The sequence below is a fragment of the Delphinus delphis genome, chromosome 4 (assembly GCF_949987515.2).
Source record: "Delphinus delphis chromosome 4, mDelDel1.2, whole genome shotgun sequence".
Classification (NCBI taxonomy): Eukaryota; Metazoa; Chordata; class Mammalia; order Artiodactyla; family Delphinidae; genus Delphinus; species Delphinus delphis.
In genome coordinates, this window is record NC_082686.1 from 15,116,946 (window position 1) to 15,140,874 (window position 23,929).

Sequence of the window (23,929 nt, forward strand, 5' to 3'; positions counted from 1 at the left end):
TGGGAACATTTCTGTGTAGCCTGAGTGGGTTTCTTTTCTTTCTTTTTTTTTTTTTTTTTGGTGTGATGCTGCTTTTAGTATGGATGACTGCCACCTCTTTCCTCAGTGTATGCTGGCCATTATCCCCTTGATAGGGGGTTTGACTATCATTGTGGTGACCAAAACCCTAGATATTGAGAAAGACCTCCCCTTTGTTCTGTCAGGAACAGGGTCTGCTCCCTAGTTGTTGGAGTGGAGGTCCCCATATCTGCTTTTAGCTGTGTTTCTGATCTGTGGTATGAGGTAGGTGGGATTGGAGCACTCCCACTGTGAGAGAAGCCAATGTGTATTCCTCCTCTGGAGGTGTTCACCTGTGATTGTGCTCTGTTGTGTCACATTTCCCCTGTTGTGCAGGCTCACAGAGTACACAGTTGTTGGCACTGCTCTTGGCTCCACCTTAACCCTGGGTAGGCCAGCTATTGGCCCTGGTGACTCTCACTCATTGTTTTCACCAGCCCAGCACAGTTCCACTGAAGTCAGGTCCTAGGACTGCAGTAGTTGTGCACCTGGACCCGCTGTGAGAACTATGAAAGCAGCTCAGACTCTGGCTTGGCCCAACCCCCAAGTGTACGTGCCCACAAAGCCCACAGCTGCTAAAGCCAGACCTATCTCAGCTGTGGGAGAACTTGTCTGTTTGGTAGTTCCACAGGCTCTGAGTTTATGAAGCCATCACTGGAGATGGAAATCCATGGTTCATGCAGCCGTGAGGAGAGATTTCACCTCTTCTTCCTTAGCCACATGGTCCCTGGGCTCAGCTGTGGTTTCAGCCCCACCTCTATGTGTGGGCCACCTACTGTCTTTTGCTCCTGAGGCTGCCAGAGCACACAAGCCTGCCAAGCAATGCTAGCTTTTCTAATCAGTAAACCTGTGTACAAAGTTTAGAATGCTCAGTTTAACTAGCTTCTTCATCAGAAAACAAAACAATCTGTAAAAACAAAATTTCACTTGAACTATAATTTTCAGTGATACAATTAGGCCTGAAATGGCCTTTTAGCCTATTTTTAATTCTTTTTAAAATCAAATATGATCAAAGGTGCATTTTTGTTATAGGAACTTAAGTTTTTACATAAAAATGCTTCTGAGCTAGGAATTTCTGTAATTTTTTTAAGGGTAGCACATCAAGTATACTAAAATTTCAGTTTCTCTATATTATGGTAAGCCTGGGAATAATAATATAAACAATCAAATATGTAAACAAAAATAAAATGATCCTTTACTTTGTAAGGTTTTATAATTTAAATTGTTAATACTTTCTGGAGCTAGGATTAAATTTCACATTTACAGAATGAGGTGAAGAGCCTTTTCTCATCTCTGGACACAGCACACAGTCACTCAGGGCTGTGGCTTCAGTTCAACAACCTTAGCCATGGGTTGAAAGTAAACACAGAACATAAAAACTCATGGGGACAGAAGTTAAAGGGTAGTTCTGATAAATAATCCTACTCAAACAAAATAAAAAGGCTAAGAAACCAAATTATTGGTTATCTCTCACCCTAGAGATGAAGAATTAGATGACTTTCATCTACCTGACTGGTCACCATATAATCAGAACAAAAAGTCAGATTCCCAATTGTTGTTGCCACCAATGGAGAACACCTTGTGCAAATCAAATTCACATACACATAGGGCCTTTGCCTTTGTTCTTAATCCCCATTAGTCCCTAGACTTGGTCATGGCTCAAACTGAGAGGTTCTGAGACACAAAAGGCTTCCCTGACCATGCACTGGAGATGGCACTGGGGAGATGGCCCAGTGGTGCACGACTAGATGTGGATCTACTGGTCCTTGCAGCCAGTTTTGGAAGAGAAATAGCTCAAACTATGAGTTAGGCAAGATATTTTCAGTTTGACATACTTGAGGAAAAATCAGATTCAAAACATAGAATCAGAAGAAAAGAAACTGGAAAAAATAACAAAAACAGAAACAGAGAAAAGCACAGTCTTTCCAATTCTCAAAAAAGAAATCTCTGGAGAGGAGCTTCAAGATGGCGGAAGAGTAAGATGCAGAGATCACCTTCCTCTCCACAAATACATCAGAAATAAATCTACATGTGGAACAGTTCTTACAGAACACCTACTGAATGCTGGCAGAAGACCTCAGCCTTCCCAAAAGGCAACAAACCCCCATGTACCTGAGTAGGGCAAAAGAAAAAACAGAGACAAAAGAATAGGGATGGGGCCTGCACCAGTGGGAGGGAGCTGTGAAGGAGGAAAGGTTTCCACACACTAGGAAGCCCCTTTGTGAGCGGAGACGGCCGGTGGCGGAGGGGAGAGCTTCGGAGCCGCCGAGGAGAGTGCAGCAACAGAGGTGCAGAGGGCAGAGCAGAAAGATTCCCGCACAGAGGATCGGTGCCAACCAGCCCAAGAGGCTTGTCTGCTCACCCACTGGGGCGGGTGGGGGCTGGAAGCTGAGGCTCGGGCTTCGGTCAGATCCCAGGGAGAGGACTAGGGATGACAGCATGAACACAGTCTGAAGGGGCAAGTGCGCCACAGCTAGCCAGAAGGGAGTCGGGGAAGATGCCTGGAGCTGCAAAAGAGGCAAGAGACTTTTTCTTGCCTCTCTGTTTCCTGGTGCATGAGGAGAGGGGATTAACAGTACCACTTAAAGGATCTCCAGAGATGGGCGCGAGCCATGGCCATTAGCATAGACCCCAGAGACGGGCATAGGATGCTAAGGCTACTGCTGCCACCACCAAGAAGCCTGTGTGCGAGCACAGGTCACTCTCCACACCTCCCCTCCTAGGAACCTGTGCAGCCCGCCACTGCCAGGGTCCCGTGATCCAGGGACAGCTTCCCCGGGATAACACACGGCATGCCTCAGCGGTTGCAATGTCACTCTGGCCTCTGATGCCGCAGGCTCGCCCCACATCCGTACCCCTCCCTCACGCCCAGCCTGAGTGAGCCAGAGCACCCGAATCAGATGCTCCTTTAACCCCGTCCTGTCTGAGTGAAGAACAGACGCCCTCAGGCGACCTACATGCAGAAGTGGGTCCAAATCCAAAGCTAAACCCCAGGAGCTGTTCGAACCAAAAGAGAAAGGGAAATCTCTCCCAGCAGCTACAGGAGCAAAGGATTAAATCTCCACAATCAACTTGATGTACCCTGCATCTGTGGAATACCTGAATAGATGACGAAACATCCCAAATTGAGGAGGTGGACTTTGGGAGCAAAGATATATATATTTGCTTCCCTTTTTTGATTCTTGTGAGTGTGTATGTGTATGTTTCTGTGTGTGATTTTGTCTGTATAGCTTTGCTTTTACCATTTGTCTTAGGATTATATCTGTCCTTTTTTTTTTAACTTTTTAAAATTTTTTTCTTAATAATTATATTTTATTTTAATAACTATTTTATTTTATCTTCCTTCTTTCTTTCTTTCTATTTTTTCTCACTTTTATTCTGAGCTGTGGGGATGAAAGGCTCTTGGTGCTCCAGCCAGGTGCCAGGGTTGTGCCTCTGAAGTGGGCAAGCCAAGTTCAGGACACTGCTCCACGAGAGACCTCCCATCTCCACATAATATCAAATGGCAAAAATCTCCCAGAGATCTCCATCTCAATGCCAAGACCCAGCTTCACTCAACGACCAGCAAGCTACAGTGCTGGACACCCTATACCAAAAAACAGCAAGACAGGAACAAAACACCATCCATTAACAGAGAGGTGGCCTAAAATCATAATAAGGCCACAGACACCCCAAAACACACCACCAGACGTGGACCTGCCCACCAGAAAGACAAGATGCAGCTTCACCCACCAGAACACAGACACTAGTCCCCTCCACCAAGAAGCCTACACAGTGCACTGAACCAACCTTAGCCACTGGGGACAGACACCAAAAACAATGGGAACTACAAACCAACAGCCTGCTAAAAGGAGACCCCAAACACAGTAATTTAAGCAAAATGAGAAGACGGACAAACAAACAGCCAAAGAAGGAGCAAAGCCAAAACCCACCAGACCTAACAAATGAAGAGGAAATAGGCAATTTACCTCAAAAAGAATTCAGAATAATGATAGTAAAGGTGATCCAAAATCTTGGAAATAGAATGGAGAAAATACAAGAAATGTTTAACAAGGACCTAGAAGAACAAAAGTACAAACAAACAGTGATGAACAACACAGTAAATGAAATCAAAATTTCTCTAGAATGGATCAATAGCAGAATAACTGAGGTAGAACAATGGATAAGTGACCTGGAAGATAAAATAGTGGAAATAACTACCACAGAACAGAGGAGAAAAAAGAATGAAAAAATTGAGGACAGCCTCAGAGACCTCTGGGACAACATTAAATGCACCAACATTCGAATTATAGGGGTCCCAGAAAAAGAAGAGAAAAAGAAAGGGACTGAGAAAATATTTGAAGTGAAGTTGAAAACTTCCCTAACATAAGAAAGGAAATAGATAATCAAGTCCAGTAAGCACAGAGAGTCCCAAGCAGGATAAATCCTAGGAGAAACATGCCAAGATACATATTAATCAAACTATCAAAAATTAAATACAATGAAAAAATATTAAAAGCAACAAAGGAAAAACAACAAATAACACATAAGGAAATCCCCATAAGGTTAACAGCAGAGCTTTCAGCAGAAATTGTGCAAGCCAGAAGGGAGTGGCAGGACATATTTAAAGTGATGAAGGAGAAAATCCTACAACCAAATTATTCTACACAGCAGGATCTCATTCAAATTTGATGGAGAAATTAAAACCTTTACAGACAAGCAAAAGCTAAGAGAATTCAGCACCACAAATGCTAAGGGAACTTCTCTAGGCAGGAAACACAGAGGAGGAAAAGACCTCTAATAACTAACCCAAAACAATTAAGAAAATGGCAATAGGAACATACATATCCATAATTACCTTAAATGTAAATGGATTAAATGCTCCAACCAAAAGACATAGACTGGCTGAATGGATACAAAAACAAAACCCATATACATGCTGTCTACAAGAGACCCACTTCAGACCTAGGGACACATACAGACTGAAAGTCACGGGATGGAAAAAGATATTCCATGCAAATGGCAATCAAAAGAAAGCTGGAGTAGAAATTCTTATATCAGACAAAATATACTTCAAAATAAGGACTATTACAAGAGTCAAAGAAGGACACTACATAATGATCAAGGGATTGACCCAAGAAGAAGATATAACAATTGTAAATATTTATGCACCCAACATAGGAGCACCTCAATACATAGGACAAATACCAAGAGCCATAAAAGGGGAAATTGACAGTAACACAATCATAGTATAGGACTTTAACCCCCCACTTTCACCAACGGACAGATCATCCAAAATGAAATTAAATAAGGAAACACAAGCTTTAAATGATACACTAAACAAAATGGACTTAATTGATATTTATAGGACATTCCATCCAAAAACAACAGAATACAAATTCTTCTCAAGTGCTCATGGAACATTCTCCAGGATAGATCATATCTTGGGTCACAAAACAAACCTTGGTGAATTTAAGAAATTTGAAATCATATCAAGTATCTTTTTGACCAAAACGCTATGAAACTAAATATCAATTACAGGAAAAGAGTCTGTAAAAAATACAAACACATGGAGGCTAAAGAATATACTACTTAATAACCAAGAGATAACTGAATAAATCAAAGAGGAAATCAAAATATTCCTAGAAACAAATGACAATGAAAACACGAAAACAAAACCTATGGGATGCAGCAGAAGCAGTTGTAACAGGGAAGTTTATAGCAATACAATCCTACCTTAGGAAACAAGAAACATCTCAAATAAACAACCTAATCTTACACCTAAAACAATTAGAGAAAGAAGAAGAACAACAACAAAAAAACCCCAAAGTTAGCAGAAGGAAAGAAATCATAAATATCAGATCAGAAATGAATGAAAAAGAAATAAAGGAAACGATAGCAAAGATCAATAAAACTAAAAGCTGGTTCTTTGAGAAGATAAACACAAGTGATAAACCATTAGCCAGACTCATCAAGAAAAAAGGGAGAATACTCAAATCAATAGAATTAGAAATGAGAAAGGAGAAGTAACAACTGACACTGCAGAAATAAAAAGGATCATGAGAGATTACTACAAGCAACTTTATGCCAATAAAATGGACAGCCTGGAAAAAATGGACACATTCTTAGAAAAGCACAACCTTCAGATACTGAACCAGGAAGAAATAGAAAATATGAACAGACCAAAAACAAGCACTGAAATTGAAATTGCGATTAAAAATCTTCCAACAAACAAAAGCCCAGGACCAGATGGCTTCACAGGTGAATTCTATGAAACATTTAGAGAAGAGCTAACACCTATCCTTCTCAAACTCTTCCAAAATATAACAGAGGGAGGAACACTCCCCAACTCATTCTACGAGACCACCATCACCCTGATACCAAAACCAGACAAGGATGTCACAAAGAAAGAAAACTATAGGCCAATATCACTGATGAACATAGATGCAAAAATCCTCAACAAAATACTAGCAAACAGAATCCAACAGCACATTAAAAGGATCATACACCATGATCAAGAGGGATTTATCCCAGGAATGCAAGGATTCTTCAATATATGCAAATCAATCAATGTGATACACCATATTAACAAATTGAAGGAGAAAAAGCATATGATCATCTCAATAGATGCAGAAAGCTTTCGACAAAATTCAACACCCATTTATGATAAAAACCCTGCAGAAAGTAGGCATTGAGGGAACTTTCCTAAACATAAAAAAGGCCGTATATGACAAATCGACAGCCAACATCGTCCTCAATGGTGAAAAACTGAAACCATTTCCACTAACATCAGGAACAAGACAAGGTTGTCCACTCTCACCATTATTATTCAACATAGTTTTGGAAGTTTTAGCCACAGCAGTCAGAGAAGAAAAAACATAAAGGGAACTCAAAGTGGAAAAGAAGTAAAACTGTCACTGTTTGCAGATGACATGATGCTATACATAAAGAATCCTAAAGATGTTACCAGAACACTACTAGAGCTAATCAATTAGTTTGGTAAGGTAGCAGGATACAAAATTAACATACAGAAATCTCTAGCATTCCAATACACTAATGATGAAATATCTGAAAGTGAAATTAAGAAAACACTACCATTTACCATTGCAACAAAAAGAATAAAATAGGAATAAACCTACGTAAGGAGACAAAAGAGCTGTGCAGAAAATTATAAAACACTGATGAAAGAAATTAAAGATGATACAAATAGATGGAGAGATATACCATGTTCTTGGATTGGAAGAATCAACATTGTGAAAATGACTCTACTACCCAAAGCAGTTTACAGATTCATTTCAATCCCTGTCAAACTACTACTGGCATTTTTCACAGAACTAGAACAAAAAATTTCACATTTTGTATGGAAACACAAAAGACCCCGAATAGCCAAAGCAATCTTTAGAATAAAAACGGAGCTGGAAGAATCAGGCTCCCTGACTTCAGACTATACTACAAATCTACAGTAGTCAAGAAAGTATGGTACTGGCACAAAAACAGAAATATAGATCAATGGAACAGGATAGAAAGCCCAGAGATAAACCCACGCACATATGGTCACCTTATGTTTGAAAAAGGAGGCAAGAATATACAATGGAGAAAAGACAGCCTCTTCAATAAGTGGTGCTGGGAAAACTGGACAGCTACATGTAAAAGTATTCAATTAGAACACTCCCTAACACCATACACAAAAATAAACTCAAAATGGATTAAAGACCTAAATTAAGGCCAGACACTAGAAAACTCTTAGAGGAAAACATAGGCAGAACACTCTATGACATAAATCACAGCAAGATCCTTTCTGACCCTGCTCCTAGAGAAATGGAAATTAAAGCAAAAATAAACAAATGGAACCTAATGAAACTTAAAAGCTTTTGCACAGCAAAGGAAACCATAAACAAGATGAAAAGACAACCCTCAGAATGGGAGAAAATATTTGCAAATGAAGCAAGTGAAACAGGAATAATCTCCAAAATTTACAAGCAGCTCATGTAGCTCAATAACAAAAAGACAAGCAACCCAATCCAAAACTGGGCAGAAGACCTAAATAGACATTTCTCCAAAGAAGATATACAGATTGCCAACAGACACATGAAAGAATGCTCAACATCATTAATCATTAGAGAAATGCAAATCAAAACTACAATGAGATATCATCTCACACCAGTCAGAATGGTCATCATCAAAAAATCTACAAACAATAAATGCTTGAGAGGGTTTGGAGAAAAGGGAACCCTCTTGCCCTCTTGGTGGGAATGTAAATTGATACAGCCACTATGGAGACGTGTATGGAGGTTCCTTAAAAAGCTAAAAGTAGCACTACCGTACAACCCAGCAATCCCACTACTGGGCATATACCCTGAGAAAACCATAATTCAAAAAGAGTCATGTACCAAAATGTTCATTGCAGCTTTATTTACAATAGCCAGGACATGGAACAACCTAATCGTCCATCAACAGATGAATGGATAAACAAGGTATGGCCCATATATACAATGGAATATTACACAACCATAAAAAAAAGAAACTGATTTATTTGTAGTGAGGTGCATGGACCTAGAGTCTGTCATACAGAGTGAAGTAAGTCAGAAAGAGAAAAACAAATACCATATGCTAACACATATATATGGAATCTAAGAGAAAAAAAAAAAGGTCATGAAGTACCTAGGTGCAAGACCGGAATAAAGACACAGACTTACTTAGAGAATGGACTTGAGGATAAGGGGTGGGGGAAGGTAAGCTGTGATAAAGTGAGAGAGTGGCATGGACATATATGCACTACGAAACTTAAAATAGATAGCTGGTGGGAAACAGCCGCATAGCACAGGGAGATCAGCCTGGTGCTTTGTGACCACCTAGAGGGGTGGGATAGGGAGGGTGGGAGGGAGGGAGATGCAAGAGAGAAGAGATTTGGGAACATATGTATATGTATAGCTGATTCATTTTTTTATAAAGCAAAAACTATCACACCATTGTAAGGCAATTATACTCCAATAAAGATGTTAAAAAAATGAAAAAGAAAAGTAGGCTCCTAAAATGGTACAGATGAACTGGTTTGCAGGGCAGAAATAGAGACACAGATGTAGAGAACAAATGTATGGACACCAAGGGGGGAAAGTGAGGGGGTGGGCGGGTGGGATGAATTGGGAGATTGGGATTGACATGTATACACTAATATGTATAAAATAGGTAACTAATAAAACCTGCTGTATAAGAAAGAAATAAAATAAAATTAAAAAATTAAAAAAATATACCTGATTATTACTAGAGTTAAATGCTAGCCACTTAGTTCCTCAATTCTAAAATATATATATTTTATTTGGACCATAAATATCATCTTGGGAAAGAGCATAGAAATGAAACATTAATGAAAACTTTTATTTTTCTTCTTTTATCTCTTAATTTTTGTCTCTTGGCCATCAAATTATGTGTCTGATAAGAGAGAAGAAAGTCACACCATTTGACTCACTTGCTATTAAGCAGTTGTTGTCAAAAGGTCTAATACAGAGTAGAAATTAAAGCTATTTCCTAAAATAGGGACAATAGTTTAAGTATTGTTTTCAGTTAAGTATACTATAATTGTCCTCTGTGCAAATGCTTCTACATAAGGCAAGCAAATTGTAATTATGACTAATATAATTATATATCATTATCTAAATTGTGTATGCTTCAGCCTTGGCCCAGAAAATGGATTCCTTATGGACCTTATTCATCATATCCAGGAATTAGTCATTGTCTATTCACCCTGATCAATAATGCATTGGTGATTTCATAAAAACTTATCAACAATTAATTTTTGAAGAAAGAACATATAAAAAATGTTCATCTAGGGCTGGGAGGAAGAAAGACAGAGGTAATTGTGTCAGTTAGGGAAACCTGATTTCGAAGGTCAAAAGATATTTCAGTTCAGTAAAGGACCAGGCAGGGTGTCTTTGTAGATATTGAGGCAGGAAAAGAAGCATTGTTAGAGCATGAAAAGGGGACTTTTTACCACTTGGATGAGCAGGGAAGAGAAACGGGAAGTGGGAGTTACTCTGCACCAGTGATTGGAACACTAAATCCAAGAATAAAACTAGCACAACAGGATCCAAACAAAGGGACACAGTAGACACACTTAGTGGAAATAAAATTGGATTTCTGACCTGGGTTTTAAGACCTTGCTATGAGCTATATGCTACATCAAGAGATAAATGCTACCAATTTCTGTACATTTTCAGAGAGCTCCATAAACTCTGGACAATGTATCAAATTGACTCACAGCATGACCCCCACAAAGGAAAAGTTGCCTTTAGGAAAAAGCTTTCTGAAAATCCTATAGAACTTAATGGAGATAACTACTTCTTTCCAAACATATCAGGAAGAGGGTTAGAACTGCACATTTTTAGAAGCATGAAGAAAGGATTTGAAAACTGGCTTAGTCTAAACCCTTAACCCAGTAGAGGTTTCCACTGAACCAAAGTCATAGACAAATTGTTCTCCACTCTCTGGCAAATGCTATAACCTGAATGCAGTAGCTTATTTATTTTTTTTTGTTGTTGTTTAAACATCTTTATTGGAGTATAATTGCTTTACAATGGTATGTTAGTTTCAGCTTCACAACAAAATGAATCAGTTATATATATACATATGTTCCCATATCTCTTCCCGCTTGCATCTCCCTCCCTCCCACCCTCCCTATCCCACTGCTCCAGGCGGTCACAAAGCACCGAGCTGATCTCCCTGTGCTATGCGGCTGCTTCCCACTAGCTATCTACCTTACGTTTGGTAGTGTATATATGTCCATGCCTCTTTATCGCTTTGTCACCGTTTACCCTTCCCCCTCCCCATAGCCTCAAGTCCATTCTCTAGTAAGTCTGTGTCTTTATTCCTGTTTCACCCCTAGGTTTTTCATGAGATTTTTTTTTCTTAAATTCCATATATATGTGTTAGCATATGGTATTTGTCTCTCTCTTTCTGACTTACTTCACTCTGTATGACAGACTCTAGGTCTATCCACCTCATTACAAATAGCTCAATTTCATCTCTTTTTATGGCTGAGTAATATTCCATTGTATATATGTGCCACATCTTCTTTATCCATTCATCCGATGATGGACACTTAGGTTGTTTCCATCTCTGGGCTATTGTAAATAGAGTGGCAATGAACATTTTGGTACATGACTCTTTTTGAATTATGGTTTTCTCAGGGTATATGCCCAGTACTAGGATTGCTGGGTCATATGGTAGTTCTATTTGTAGCTTTTTAAGGAACCTCCATACTGTTCTCCACACTGGCTGTATCAATTTACATTCCCACCAACAGTGTAAGAGGGTTCCCTTTTCTCCACACCCTCTCCAGCATTTATTGTTTCTAGATTTTTTGATGATGGCCATTCTGACTGGTGTGAGATGATATCTCATCGTAGTTTTGATTTGCATTTCTCTAATGATTAGTGATGTTGAGCAGTCTTTCATGTGTTTGTTGGCACTCTGTATATCTTCTTTGGAGAAATGTCTATTTAGGTCTTCTGCCCATTTTTGGATTGGGTTGTTTGTTTTTTTGTTATTAAGCTGCATGAGCTGCTTATAAATTTTGGAGATTAATCCTTTGTCAGTTGCTTCATTTGCAAATATTTTCTCCCATTCTGAGGGTTGTCTTTTGGTCTTCTTTATGGTTTCCTTTGCTGCACAAAAGCTTTTAAGTTTCATTAGGTCCCATTTGTTTATTTTTGCTTTAATTTCCATTTCTCTAGGAGCAGGGTCAGAAAGGATCTTGCTGTGATTTATGTCATAGAGTGTTCTGCCTATGTTTTCCTCTAAGAGTTTGATAGTTTCTGGCCTTACATTTAGGTCTTTAATCCATTTTGAGCTTATTTTTGTGTGTGGTGTTAGGGAGTGATCTAATCTCATACTTTTACATGTAGCTGTCCAGTTTTCCCAGCACCACTTATTGAATAGGCTGTTCTTTCTCCACTGTACATTTCTGCCTCCTTTGTAAAAGATAAGGTGACCATATGTGCGTGGGTTTATCTCTGGGCTTTCTATCCTGTTCCATTGATCTATATTTCTGTTTTTGTGCCAGTACCATACTGTCTTGATTACTGTAGCTTTGTAGTATAGTCTGAAGTCAGGAAGCCTGATTCCTCCAGCTCCATTTTTCATTCTCAAGATTGCTTTGGCTATTCGGGGTCTTTTGTGTTTCCATACAAATTGTGAAATTTTTTGTTCTAGTTCTGTGAAAAATGCCAGTGGTAGTTTCATAGGGATTGCATTGAATCTGTAGATTGCTTTGGGTAGTAGAGTCATTTTCACAATGTTGATTCTTCCAATCCAAGAACATGGTATATCTCTCCATCTATTTGTATTATCTTTAATTTCTTTCATCAGTGTCTTATAATTTTCTGCATACAGGTCTTTTGTCTCCTTAGGTAGGTTTATTCCTAGGTATTTTATTCTTTTGTTGCAGTGGTAAATGGGAGTGTTTTCTTGATTTCACTTTCAGATTTTTCATCTTTAGTGTATAGGAATGCCAGAGATTTCTGTGCATTAATTTTGTAGCCTGCTACTTTACCAAACTCATTGATTAGCTCTAGTAGTGTTCTGGTAGCGTCTTTAGGATTCTCTATGTATAGTATCATGTCATCTGCAAACAGTGACAGCTTTACTTCTTCTTTTCCGATTTGGATTCTTTTTATTTCCTTTTCGTCTCTGATTGCTGTGGCTAAAACTTACAAAACTATGTTGAATAAGAGTGGTGAGAGTGGGCAACCTTGTCTTGTTCCTGATTTTAGTGGAAATGCTTTCAGTTTTTCACCATTGAGGATGATGTTGGCTGTGGGTTTGTCATATATGGCCTTTATTATGTTGAGGAAAGTTCCCTCTATGCCTACTTTCTGCAGGGTTTTTATCATAAATGGGTGTTGAATTTTGTCAAAAGCTTTCTCTGCATCTATTGAGATGATCATATGCTTTTTCTCCTTCAATTTGTTAATATGGTGTATCACATTGATTGATTTGCATATATTGAAGAATCCTTGCATTCCTGGAATAAACCCCACTTGATCATGGTGTATGATCCGTTTAATGTGCTGTTGGATTCTGCTTGCTAGTATTTTGTTGAGGATCTTTGCATCTATGTTCATCAGTGATATTGGCCTGTAGTTTTCTTTCTTTGTGACATCCTTGTCTGGTTTTGGTATCAGGGTGATGGTGGCCTCGTAGAATGAGTTGGGGAGTGTTCCTCCCTCTGCCCTATTTTGGAAGAGTCTGAGAAGGATAGGTGATAGCTCTTCTCTAAATGTTTGATAGAATTCGCCTGTGAAGCCATCTGGTCCTGGGCTTTTGCTTGTTGGAAGATTTTTAATCACAGTTTCAATTTCAGTGCTTGTGATTGGTCTGTTCATATTTTCTATTTCTTTCTGATTCAGTCTTGGCAGGTTGTGCCTTTCTAAGAATTTGTCCATTTCTTCCAGGTTGTCCATTTTATTGGCATAGAGTTGCTTGTAGTAATCTCTCATGATCTTTTGTATTTCTGCAGTGTCAGTTGTTACTTCTCCTTTTTCATTTGTAATTCTATTGATTTGAGTCTTCTCTCTTTTTTTCTTGATGAGTCTGGCTAATGGTTTATCAATTTTGTTTATCCTTTCAAAGAACCAGCTTTTAGTTTTATTGATCTTTGCTATCGTTTCCTTCATTTCTTTTTCATTTATTTCTGATCTGATTTTTATGATTTCTTTCCTCCTGCTAACTTTGGGGGTTTTTTTTGTTCTTCTTTCTCTAATTGCTTTAGGTGCAAGGTTAGGTTGTTTATTCGAGATGTTTCCTGTTTCTTAAGGTAAGATTGTATTGCTATAAACTTCCCTCTTAGAACTGCTTTTGCTGCATCCCATAGATTTTGAGTCGTCGTGTCTCCATTGTCATTTGTTTCTAGGTATTTTTTGATTTCCTCTTTGATTTCTTCAGTGATCACTTCGTTATTAAGTAGTGTATTGTTTAGCCTCCATGTGTTTGTATTTTTTGCTATAACCTGAATGCAGTAGCTTATTTAGCAACTCTCAGTTAACCCATCAACCTATGAAGCCAGGCTTTGACTTGCAAAATAAAGAGGAGTCACCTGCATACAAAAAGTATGACTGGGGTACGATGAGGAGGAAAAGGAAATTACAATATGAGGAGATGTACCTAAATATACACAAGAGGATGCTCCCTACTTGCCTTTGATATTGATTTGATTTTTTTTTTGTCCCAATGCAGAGAATGCAATTACCTATATCTCAGAAAGTGTAACAACAGGTGTTACTATTGACCATAAAAATATGCCATCTCGGGTTTCCCTGGTGGTGCAGTGGTTGAGAGTACGCCTGCCAATGCAGGGGACACGGGTTCGTGCCCCGGTCTGGGAAGATCCCATATGCCACGGAGTGGCTGGGCCTGTTAGCCATGGCTGCTGAGCCTGCGCGTCCGGAGCCTGTGCTCCGCAAAGGGAGAGGCCACAACAGTGAGAGGCCCGCGTACCACAAAAAAAAAAAATGCCATCTCTTTTTTAAAGGTGGTGCTAATGTTTAACATTATGGCTTCCATTGGCAATAAACTCTGAAGGCAAAGTTCTAGGATTTATAAAAAGCCTTTCTCTACATGTGTCACAACACTTTAACTTACATCTAGTTTGACCATATAAGCTGCTTAGATGAGACTTGTAATGTCATTTCCTGACATTAGTTTGATTTAACTTCCAGTATTATCAAGTGATAAAGTGTACTTCTGTCATAATATCCAGTCCATCTGTGTGGTAGTTAGAAAATAGTTAGTTTTGTGCTAATTGTGTTGGTTCCTGACAAATTGATTCCATAACATATTCTTTATGTGGGAACTTTAATAGCAATGCTTTCATCAAGAAACTCTGTCCATCCTGCTGTGGAACTCATTCTATTAATACTTAATGGTGTACAAGTTGTTGGGACAGGAAGATGAAGGAACTATGCTGTCCCTATGTTCATACATAGACATGAGAATACATTTCCATAAATTTTGTTCTATGAGAACTACCTGCTAACCAACCTTCTGCTTACAATCTTGACTTTCTCTGAGTCATCCTCCTCAATTCTGACAAAATGATCTTCCTGTAATGCACACCTGCCCATGACACTCCTAGGCTTGAAACACTCCAATAATCCCCAAATGTCTATAGAGCAAAGTCCAAGCACATTAGTATGATTCACAACATCATTATGAACAGAAACCTATTCTCCTTCCCAGGCTCATTTCTCATCATTCCTTACCTCACATGATGGATCCATGACAAACATAATTTATTTTGTGTTGCATGCTTTTACTCAGTCTATGAGTCTTTGCTTGGTCAACTAACTTCTCATCCTTTGGGAGTTCAGGCATTCTTTCCTCCAGGAGCATGTCACTGGCTCTCTTTTTTTCCTTGCAGTTGGGATAAGTACGATCCATACTTCTTTCTTTAGTTACTATGTGCGAATTTTTATCCTCACACTTGGGTGCTTCATTGAAATACATTAATGTGCTTATTCCTACTAAACTATAAACTACTAGGTGTTGTATTCCCAGATATTTCCTGGCACCAGGAAGATGAGATCCAAGAGCACCAATGGGATAAGTCCCAGTCTTAGCAGTCAGGCAGAGAAAGCAAAGTTTCCCTTCCTCTGCCTCTTTGTTCCTTTTTTTATTCAGGCCCTCATTGCATTAGATAACGCCCACTCACATTGGAGAGGGCAATTGCTTTATTGATTCAAATGGAAACACCCTCACAGACACACCTGGAGATAATGCTTAACCAGAAAACTGAGCATCCCATGACCCAGTCAAGTTGACACATAAAATTAACCATCACAACTGCAAATGTAAAGTCAAGCTTTAGACTCATTTATAGGTGACATAAATTCAGTATGTACTTTATGTGTTGAGGGAAATTGAATGAATATGAAATTACATTTCAGGACAATGAATCTGATATTGCTTTGTAAAATGAAATACAGAAGAGACCAGAAAAAGCTACACATATGAGTACTGATACTGGAGGTAATAAAAGCCAAATTCTAGAGTTATGAACGTGGGGAAGGAAAATAAGAGATAGTTATAAAAATAATCACTGTTAAACTTTTAAATGTATTCAATGTGTTAAGAATTGTGTTAAGTGCCATTTAAATCTCTCAAAAACCCTGCATGGATAAACACTGAAATCTGAGATAAACCAGATTCAGGTTAAATAACCTTCCTGAAGTCATACTTCAGAGATTTAAAAGCAGCTCTGTGATAACCTCATACTCTTTCCACTGCATTGCTTCTGCCTCTTGACCAAATGGGTAAATATATTCAATATACACACATGGTGTGAACACTGTGGATATAGTGTAGCTCTCAGGATCTTTTTCACATCTTACACATATCTGATGAATTTGGTAAAGTCAGGAGAGAGAAAATAGCTAAGTGAATACAAAGGACTGAGTTCTCTTTTATCCTCATTTGTAAGTCAACTCAAATAGGCAAGCTTACCAAGAATCACCTAATGATTGAAGCTCAAGACCCTCTGGGGCCACTATTTTTTATTTAATGAAACTACCAAAGATCTCCAATGTCAGTTCTGTGAAGGGCAGACTACTGTGATTCTTAGTTCCTCAAATGATGTTGATACATGTGGTAGGCTGAACAGTGGTCCCCCTGCAAAGATATACATGTCCCAATCTCTGGAATTTGCAACTGTTACCTTATATAAAAACAACGGCAAAAAGATTGCATATGTGATTAAATGAAGGATTTTTCTTTTTTCTTTTTTTTTTTAATTGGGTTATAGTTGCTTTACAATGTTGTATTAGTTTCTACTGTACAACAAACTGAATCAGCTATATGTATACATATATCCCTTCCCTCTTGGACCTCCTTCCCACCCACCTATCCCCCCAAATCCCACCCATCTAGGTCACCACAGAGCACCAGGTGAGCTCCCTGTGCTACACAGCAGGTTCCCACTAGCTATCTGTTTTACACATGGCAGTGCACATACATCAGTGCCAATCTCCCAATTCATCCCACCCCCTCCCTCTGTCCACACATCCATTCTTTATGTCTGTGTCTGTATTCCTGCCCTGCAAATAGATTCATCTGTATCATTTTTCTAAATTCCACATATATGCATTAATATACGATATTTGGTTTTCTCTTTCTTACTTCACTCTGTGTGACAGTCTCTAGGCCCATCCACATCTCTAAAAATGGCCCAATTTTGTTCCTTTTTATGGCTGAGTAATATTCCATTGTATATATGTACCACATCTTTCTATCCATTCATCTGTCGATAGATATTTTCTTTAAACAGCAAACATTTATTTCTCACAGTTTTGGATGCTGGAAGTCTAAGATCAGGGTGCCAGAAATGTTGGGTTCTTGGTGAGGCCTCTCTTTCTGGTTTGCAGATGGCTGCCTTCTTGCTCTCACATGGCTGAGAGAGATCACCTCTCTCATATATCTTTTTGCCCTCGTTTTTTGAGAAATAATTGTCATACATCACTGTATAAGCTTAAGGAGAAGAGCATGATGGTTTGATTTACAGATCTTATGAACTGATTACCACAGTAGATTCAGCTAACATCCATCTTTTTATGTTTTTATGATATTTAGCATTCTCTTTTCTCGACTCAAAGAACTCCCTTTAGCATTTCTTGTAAGGCAGTTCTAGTGGTAATGAACTTCCTCAGATTTTGTTTGCTCAGGAAAAGTCTTTATTCCTCTCTTGTTTCTGAAGGACAGCTTCACCAGGAATAGAATTCTTGGTTGAAAGTTATTTTCTTTTTTTGTTTTGGGGTTTTATTTGCAGTACACAGGCCTCTCACCGCTGTGGCCTCTCCCGTTGCAGAGCACAGGCTCCGGACGTGCAGGCTCAGTGGCCATGGCTCACGGGCCCAGCCACTCTGCGGCATGTGGGATCCTCCCAGACCGGGGTATGAACCCGTGTCCCCTGCATCGGCAGGCAGACTCCCAACCACTGCGCCACCAGGGAAGCCTGACAGTTATTTTCTTTTAATATTTTGAATATTTCATGTCATTTTCTCTTAGCCTGAAAAGTTTCTCCTGAGAAATCCACCAATAGTCTTACAGGGTTTCCCTTGTATGTAACTTCTCTCTTTCTCTTGTTGTTCTTAAAATTCTTTGAAAAGAAAAACACTAATTTGAAAAGATACATGCATGACAATATTCATAGCAGCATTATTTACAGTAGCCAAGATATAGAAACAACGTAACTATCCATCAACAGATGGATGGATAAAGAGTATTACTCAGACATAAGAAAGAATGAAATCCTTCCATTTGCAACAGCATGAATGGACCTAGAGGGTGTTATGCTTAGTGAAATAAGTCAGACAGAGAAAGACAAATACTCTACATTATCACTTATACGTGGAATCTAAAAAATAAAACAAATAATGTATATAGCCAAACAGAAAGAGACTCACAGATATAAAGAACAAACTCGTGGTTACCAGTGGGGAAAGGGAAGGGAGAAGGGGTACGATAGGGGAATGGGATTAAGAGATATAAACTACTATGTATAAAATAGATAAGCAGCAAGGATATATTGTACAGCACAGGGAAATATTGCCATTGTTTTGATATTACTTTAAATGGAGTATAATCTGTAAAAATACTGAATCATTTTTGTGCACCAGAAACTAGTATAATATTGTAAATCAACTATACTTCAACAAAAAATGAAAAATACAAATTCAATATAGTTATTTAATTCTTAAATATAACTTGAACATAAGATAATGAAAGTTACCAACAAATAATAAACCATTCTGAAGAGAATCCTATTTCCAGGAGGAAGAAAATGAATATTGTTATTTTTTTGAATTGACAGCCTTATTGATCAAATTAGAGTACATTTATAGTGATTTATATACATCATTATTAAGTTCTTTGTATTGGTTGAGATCATGTTTGAAAAGATTGAATCAGTAAAAATGAGTGTTCTTAGAAAGTGTTTCCATAAGTCATCTGCACTGTGTTTGGCATGAAAACTTTTGTAATTATTCAAATATTATTTTAAATCTTTATGCTTTATGTTATCAGAACCACTAAAAGTATTGTCTTGAATATATGTGTGTGTATAACCATATTTTATATATATACTATAATATATATACAGACATATAATATAAAAAAAACTATATATATTCCATAGTTATGTATCTATAAAATAAAACATTCTCTCTCATAAAAAAAAATCCATTTTTTCTGACTTTTGAGAATTTAATTATAATGAGTCCTATTTGGGATCTTTTGGGCCTCATGGATCTGGATGTCCATTTTTCTCCCCAGGTTCAGGAAGTTTTCAGCCATTATTGCTTTAAATATACTTTTGGTCCCTTTCTCTTTCTCCTTACCTTCCTAGATTCCCATAATGCAAATATTGTTTCTTTTCACTGTGTCCCATAATTCCCAAAGGATTTCTTCACTTTTAAAAAATGCTTTTTGCTCCTCTGACTGGGTAATTTTGACTGTCCTATCTTGCAGACCTTTCTTCTTCTTCATGGTCAATTATACTTACGAAACTACTGAATTCTTCAGTCCAGTTATCGCATTTTTCAACTCTAGGATTTCTGTTTGGTTTTTTGTTTTGTTTGGGTTTGTTCTTTTTTTTTTTTTGATAGTTGCTATTTCTTTATCATATTTCTCATTTTGTTCATGCATTGTTTTCCTAATTTCATTTAGTGTCTGTTCATGTTTTCTTGTAGTTTACTAAACTTGCTTAAGAGGATTATTCTGAATTCTTTGTCTGACAGTTCACAGATCCCCATTTTTTAGTTATTTGTTTCCTTTGGTGGTGTCATATTGACCTGATTTTTTGTGATCCTTGATTCCTTACATTGGCATCTGCACATTTGGGCATTTGGGTTCTTCTTCCAGACTTTACAAGTTTGCTTTGGCAAAGACAGTTTTTGACCAGTCAGCTTAGTTTTAATTTCTGGGTGTGTCTGCTGGTAATGTCCTTGGGCAGGTGGGGCCTGCTATTATGGTCTATTCTGAGGCAAAGCAACAATTCAGACTCAAAGGACGAGGATGAGGATTGTGACACTGCCTGGGAACAGTTGGATGGGACTGCTGGCTTGGTTTCCTACCCAAGTAAGGCTATAGGATGGGCTCCATGGTTGCCTGGATTCTCTGGTAAGGCTTACTAGAAGGTTGGGACTAGGTACTACATACAGTAGTAGATGGGGCTACAAATTAGCTTCCTTGTCCTGTCAGGACAGCACGATGAGACCCAGGGCTTGGGTTCACCCTCATTATTTGGGGATTCAAATAGTATGCACTGATTCCTTGGTCAGGTGAGGCCACAAGTTTTGCTCTGCAGACTGGGAAAGCCATAAGCTCTGCTTTCTGTTCCAGTACCACTGTACATAAGGCTGATGGATGGGCTATTTCTGTGTGCTCCAGTTCTGTTCCCTGTCCAGACAAGATGAAGGCTGTATTCCGCAATGAGTAGAGCTATGAATTAGATTCCTTGTCCAGGCACAGCAGGACAAGCAACTCTAAATCCAGTAAAGCTGTTTGTTGTCTTAACTGAAGCTGACCTACATTACAAGTTCCCTAACTGAACAGGGCCACTGGCTTTGCTCTGCAAACTCTTGGCTCTGCTCACCTCTTGGTTCATGTGCCACTGGACCACATAGCTTCCTGGAATTGTCTCCAGCCCTTCTGGTCAGATGGGGGTCACAAGACAATCTTCACAGCAGGTGGGGCTGTGATTCAGCTCCTTGCCTGGATGTGGGCAAACCAGGCTCCAACGCTGGCAAAACTCCTTATTTGAGGATCTGAATCAAGTAGATCTATAGCCTACTTAGTTCTCTGGTCAGAATGTACCTCCAACTAGATTTTTCAGATAAGTAAAGCCTCTGGTTAGGATTACTACTTGGGAACTGCAGGAATGAACTTGGTCTGCCAAGATCTGTGTGGTGGTCACTGCGAACACCTCCCTGCATCTCCATCACTGTCCGATTTCCAGTGGTCCAGCCCCACACATCCCCAAGCAATCCCTGAGGGGTGAGATCAGAGTAGGGGCTCCTGCAATGTTACCCACAATGCTGGGAGAGCTGGTTTTCCTCTGGGTTCTCTTTTCCCCCTGGAGGAACCAGAGGCTCAGGAGAGACCTCTCTGTGTGTTGCTGTGCTGGCTTGGGAAAAGGGCAATGCAGTCAACGTGTAGCCACCTCTCTTACCGTCTAATGCAGTTTCTCTTGGTCTCTGTGTTGTGGAGGGCGGGGGTGGGGGGTGGTGCTTCAGCCTCTCCCCCATGTTCTAGGATTCTCTCAGTAGTGTCTTGTCCTTGAATAGTAGTTACTTTTCTCCTTGTGAAGATGAGGGAAGCCAGGAAATTTCTGTGTCACCGTCTTGGTGATGTCACTCCAAATGAAGGATTTTTGAGATGGGGAGATTATCCTGGATTATTTGCATGGGCCCTAAATGCAATCACAACTGTCTTTATAAGAGAGAAGTAGAGGAGATTACACAGAAGAAGAGGAGAAGGCAGAATGACCACAGAGGCAGAGACTGGAGTGATGCAACCACAAGACAAGGATTGCTGGCAGCTACCAGAAGCAGGAAGAGACAAGGAACCGAGTCTCCCTTGGGCCCCCAGAGAGAGCATGGCCCCACTGGCACTTTGGTTTCACTCAGTGATAATGATTTTGGACTTCTGCTCTGGCCTCCAGAATTGTGAGAGAATAACTTTCTGTTGTTTTAAGCCACCAGCTTGTAATAATTTGCTACATCAGCCACAGGAAAGTAATATAATACCCAAATGACATTGGAAAGACTAAATCACAAACACACTAAAAATTTGATAATACGTCACTGGATTATATCATTTTCACATAGAAAAAAAGGGAGTTACTTCCCTTGAGAAGTACCTTGAAAAGTATTTGGATTGACCTTAGAAAGCTGAATATTATGACTTCCCAGATTTTGTTTACTCCATGTGCAGACAATTTTACAGTCATTCTTTCCAAACTCCCCATTTAAAGTGCCACTATTACAGATTTGACTGATGTTAAAATGTTAGAACTGACGAAATAAATGAGTGTTAATAAAACAGTGAAATGTTCTGGTATCAAGTTACTGAACCAACACAATGGTTTATAACACCATGATGAAACCAAATAATTGGATACTGTGATGAATTTGAGGTATTACAGTTTTAATGGTGTTAAGCTTATGATAAGTGTTAAACAGTAATGCTACGTTCCTTTTGTTCATAGGCTCAGTGGGATGGCTTGACTGGGCGTATCACCTTCAATAAAACCGATGGCTTGAGGAAGGATTTTGATCTGGACATTATTAGTCTCAAAGAGGAAGGAACTGAAAAGGTAACCTCCTCAATAATAAATTTGAAAATTAAGAAAAAGCACTGCTCATACATTTTTACTTGCACAAACAAGTAGGGGAATGATAAAGTGATTCTCTCAGCATGTTCATTTACGTCCAGTTTTCTAGATCTCTCTCCCTGATAATGCAGATAGATGTTGATGTGCTAGATTCTTAAATTGTGTGTGCTATTAATAGCAGTGCTAATGGTTATATAGTGCTTCCTTTATATACAAGTATCATTATATTATCACATATATAGAACCTTAGGGGTGGATGTCATTAGCCTCATTTCTCAAAGGTTTTAAGAAATTGAGTTTAGATTTGGGAAGTCAGAAGATGTCGATGATTTATATTTGGAATGGCATCCAAGGGTTACTTAGAAATGAATTTTAATTTTACTCCATTTTGAGACTGGTGACAGAGGGACAAAATTAAGTAGGATAGAAAAGGCTTACTGAAGCAAACTAACTTTGCATCCCTAATTTTAGGAGGACATATGTCAAAAAATGGATTTTAATGTTGAGTTCTTATTTTAGGCTTATTTAGTTATAATTCTCAACCTCTCAATGATTTGAGTTCCATTCTTGTTACTATTTAGAGCAATGCAAATGTAAGCTATTTAATTAATAATAATAAAATAATTTGCCTCCTCTTTATTATACCAATTTTCATATTCACAGCTATGCATTGGGATAATCAACACTTATAGTGTGAAGACTTTGCCCTTTAGAACCTTAAAAAAAAAGATTTGAAGCCCCCAGAACAACTATCTGAACACCAAAACTCTATAAGCCAACATTTTTTTCACTATAGGGGACAAAAAGCTTAATGTAAAAAAATGGCTTTGGGAACAATCAGTTTTACTTAGTTGAAATATTTCCATGATTTTTAAAATGAGATAAGGTTTCTATTTCTGTTTTGTTGCTTTTGTTAACTGAGACACATTTTTTTTAAGGTCTTAACTATACCTCACCCCCAAATAGCTTAATTAAAATAAACAAAGATTAATTAGGCTGAATGTAAAAGGTGACCACCAGTGCTGAAATGTCTGAGGAAAATAATTAGTTCACAGCTTTGAGAGTTCACACTAGTCACGCAGATTTCCCCTTTTAAAAATGCCCTCTCTCTTCATCTCCTCTCTTCCTCTCTCTCTCTGTGTCTCTGTCTCTCTGCCTCTCTCTTCCTCTCTCTGTCTCTCTGTCTCTCTCTCAGGCTTCTTCACTCTGATTTCCTTGTCTGTTGGGTTAACATGCTCTGACAGAGCACAAGGCATCAACGTAGCCTCCATAATGGATGTGGAATTTGGGCTACAGGGGACACAAGGAAAGAAAATAATATTGTTATGGACTAAAAGCCTATAATGATTTTTTTAAAGAAAATGTCTTCTTCTCTATACATGCTTCTCTCTCCCTCTCCACTCCGTTTAATGTACAGAGCTGAAGAGGGAACAAAACCTGTTAAAGAAACATCTTTTTGGCTCAGATGTGTGAGGAAATAGATGAAGCTATTGTTATGCTTTTCCAGCTATTTAT

The 23,929-nt window shown here is 38.7% G+C and overlaps 1 protein-coding gene across 8 annotated transcripts in view; it reads left to right on the top strand.

Moving 5' to 3' along the window:
• Nucleotides 1-23,929, top strand: part of GRIK1 (glutamate ionotropic receptor kainate type subunit 1) — a 423,802-nt gene that overhangs the window by 345,248 nt on the left and 54,625 nt on the right. For all 8 annotated transcript variants that reach the window (XM_060010398.1, XM_060010401.1, XM_060010399.1 and 5 more), the window contains one exon: nt 22,289-22,396. In XM_060010398.1, the coding sequence (XP_059866381.1) occupies nt 22,289-22,396 (108 nt within the window). The remainder of the gene's footprint in view (nt 1-22,288; nt 22,397-23,929) is intronic.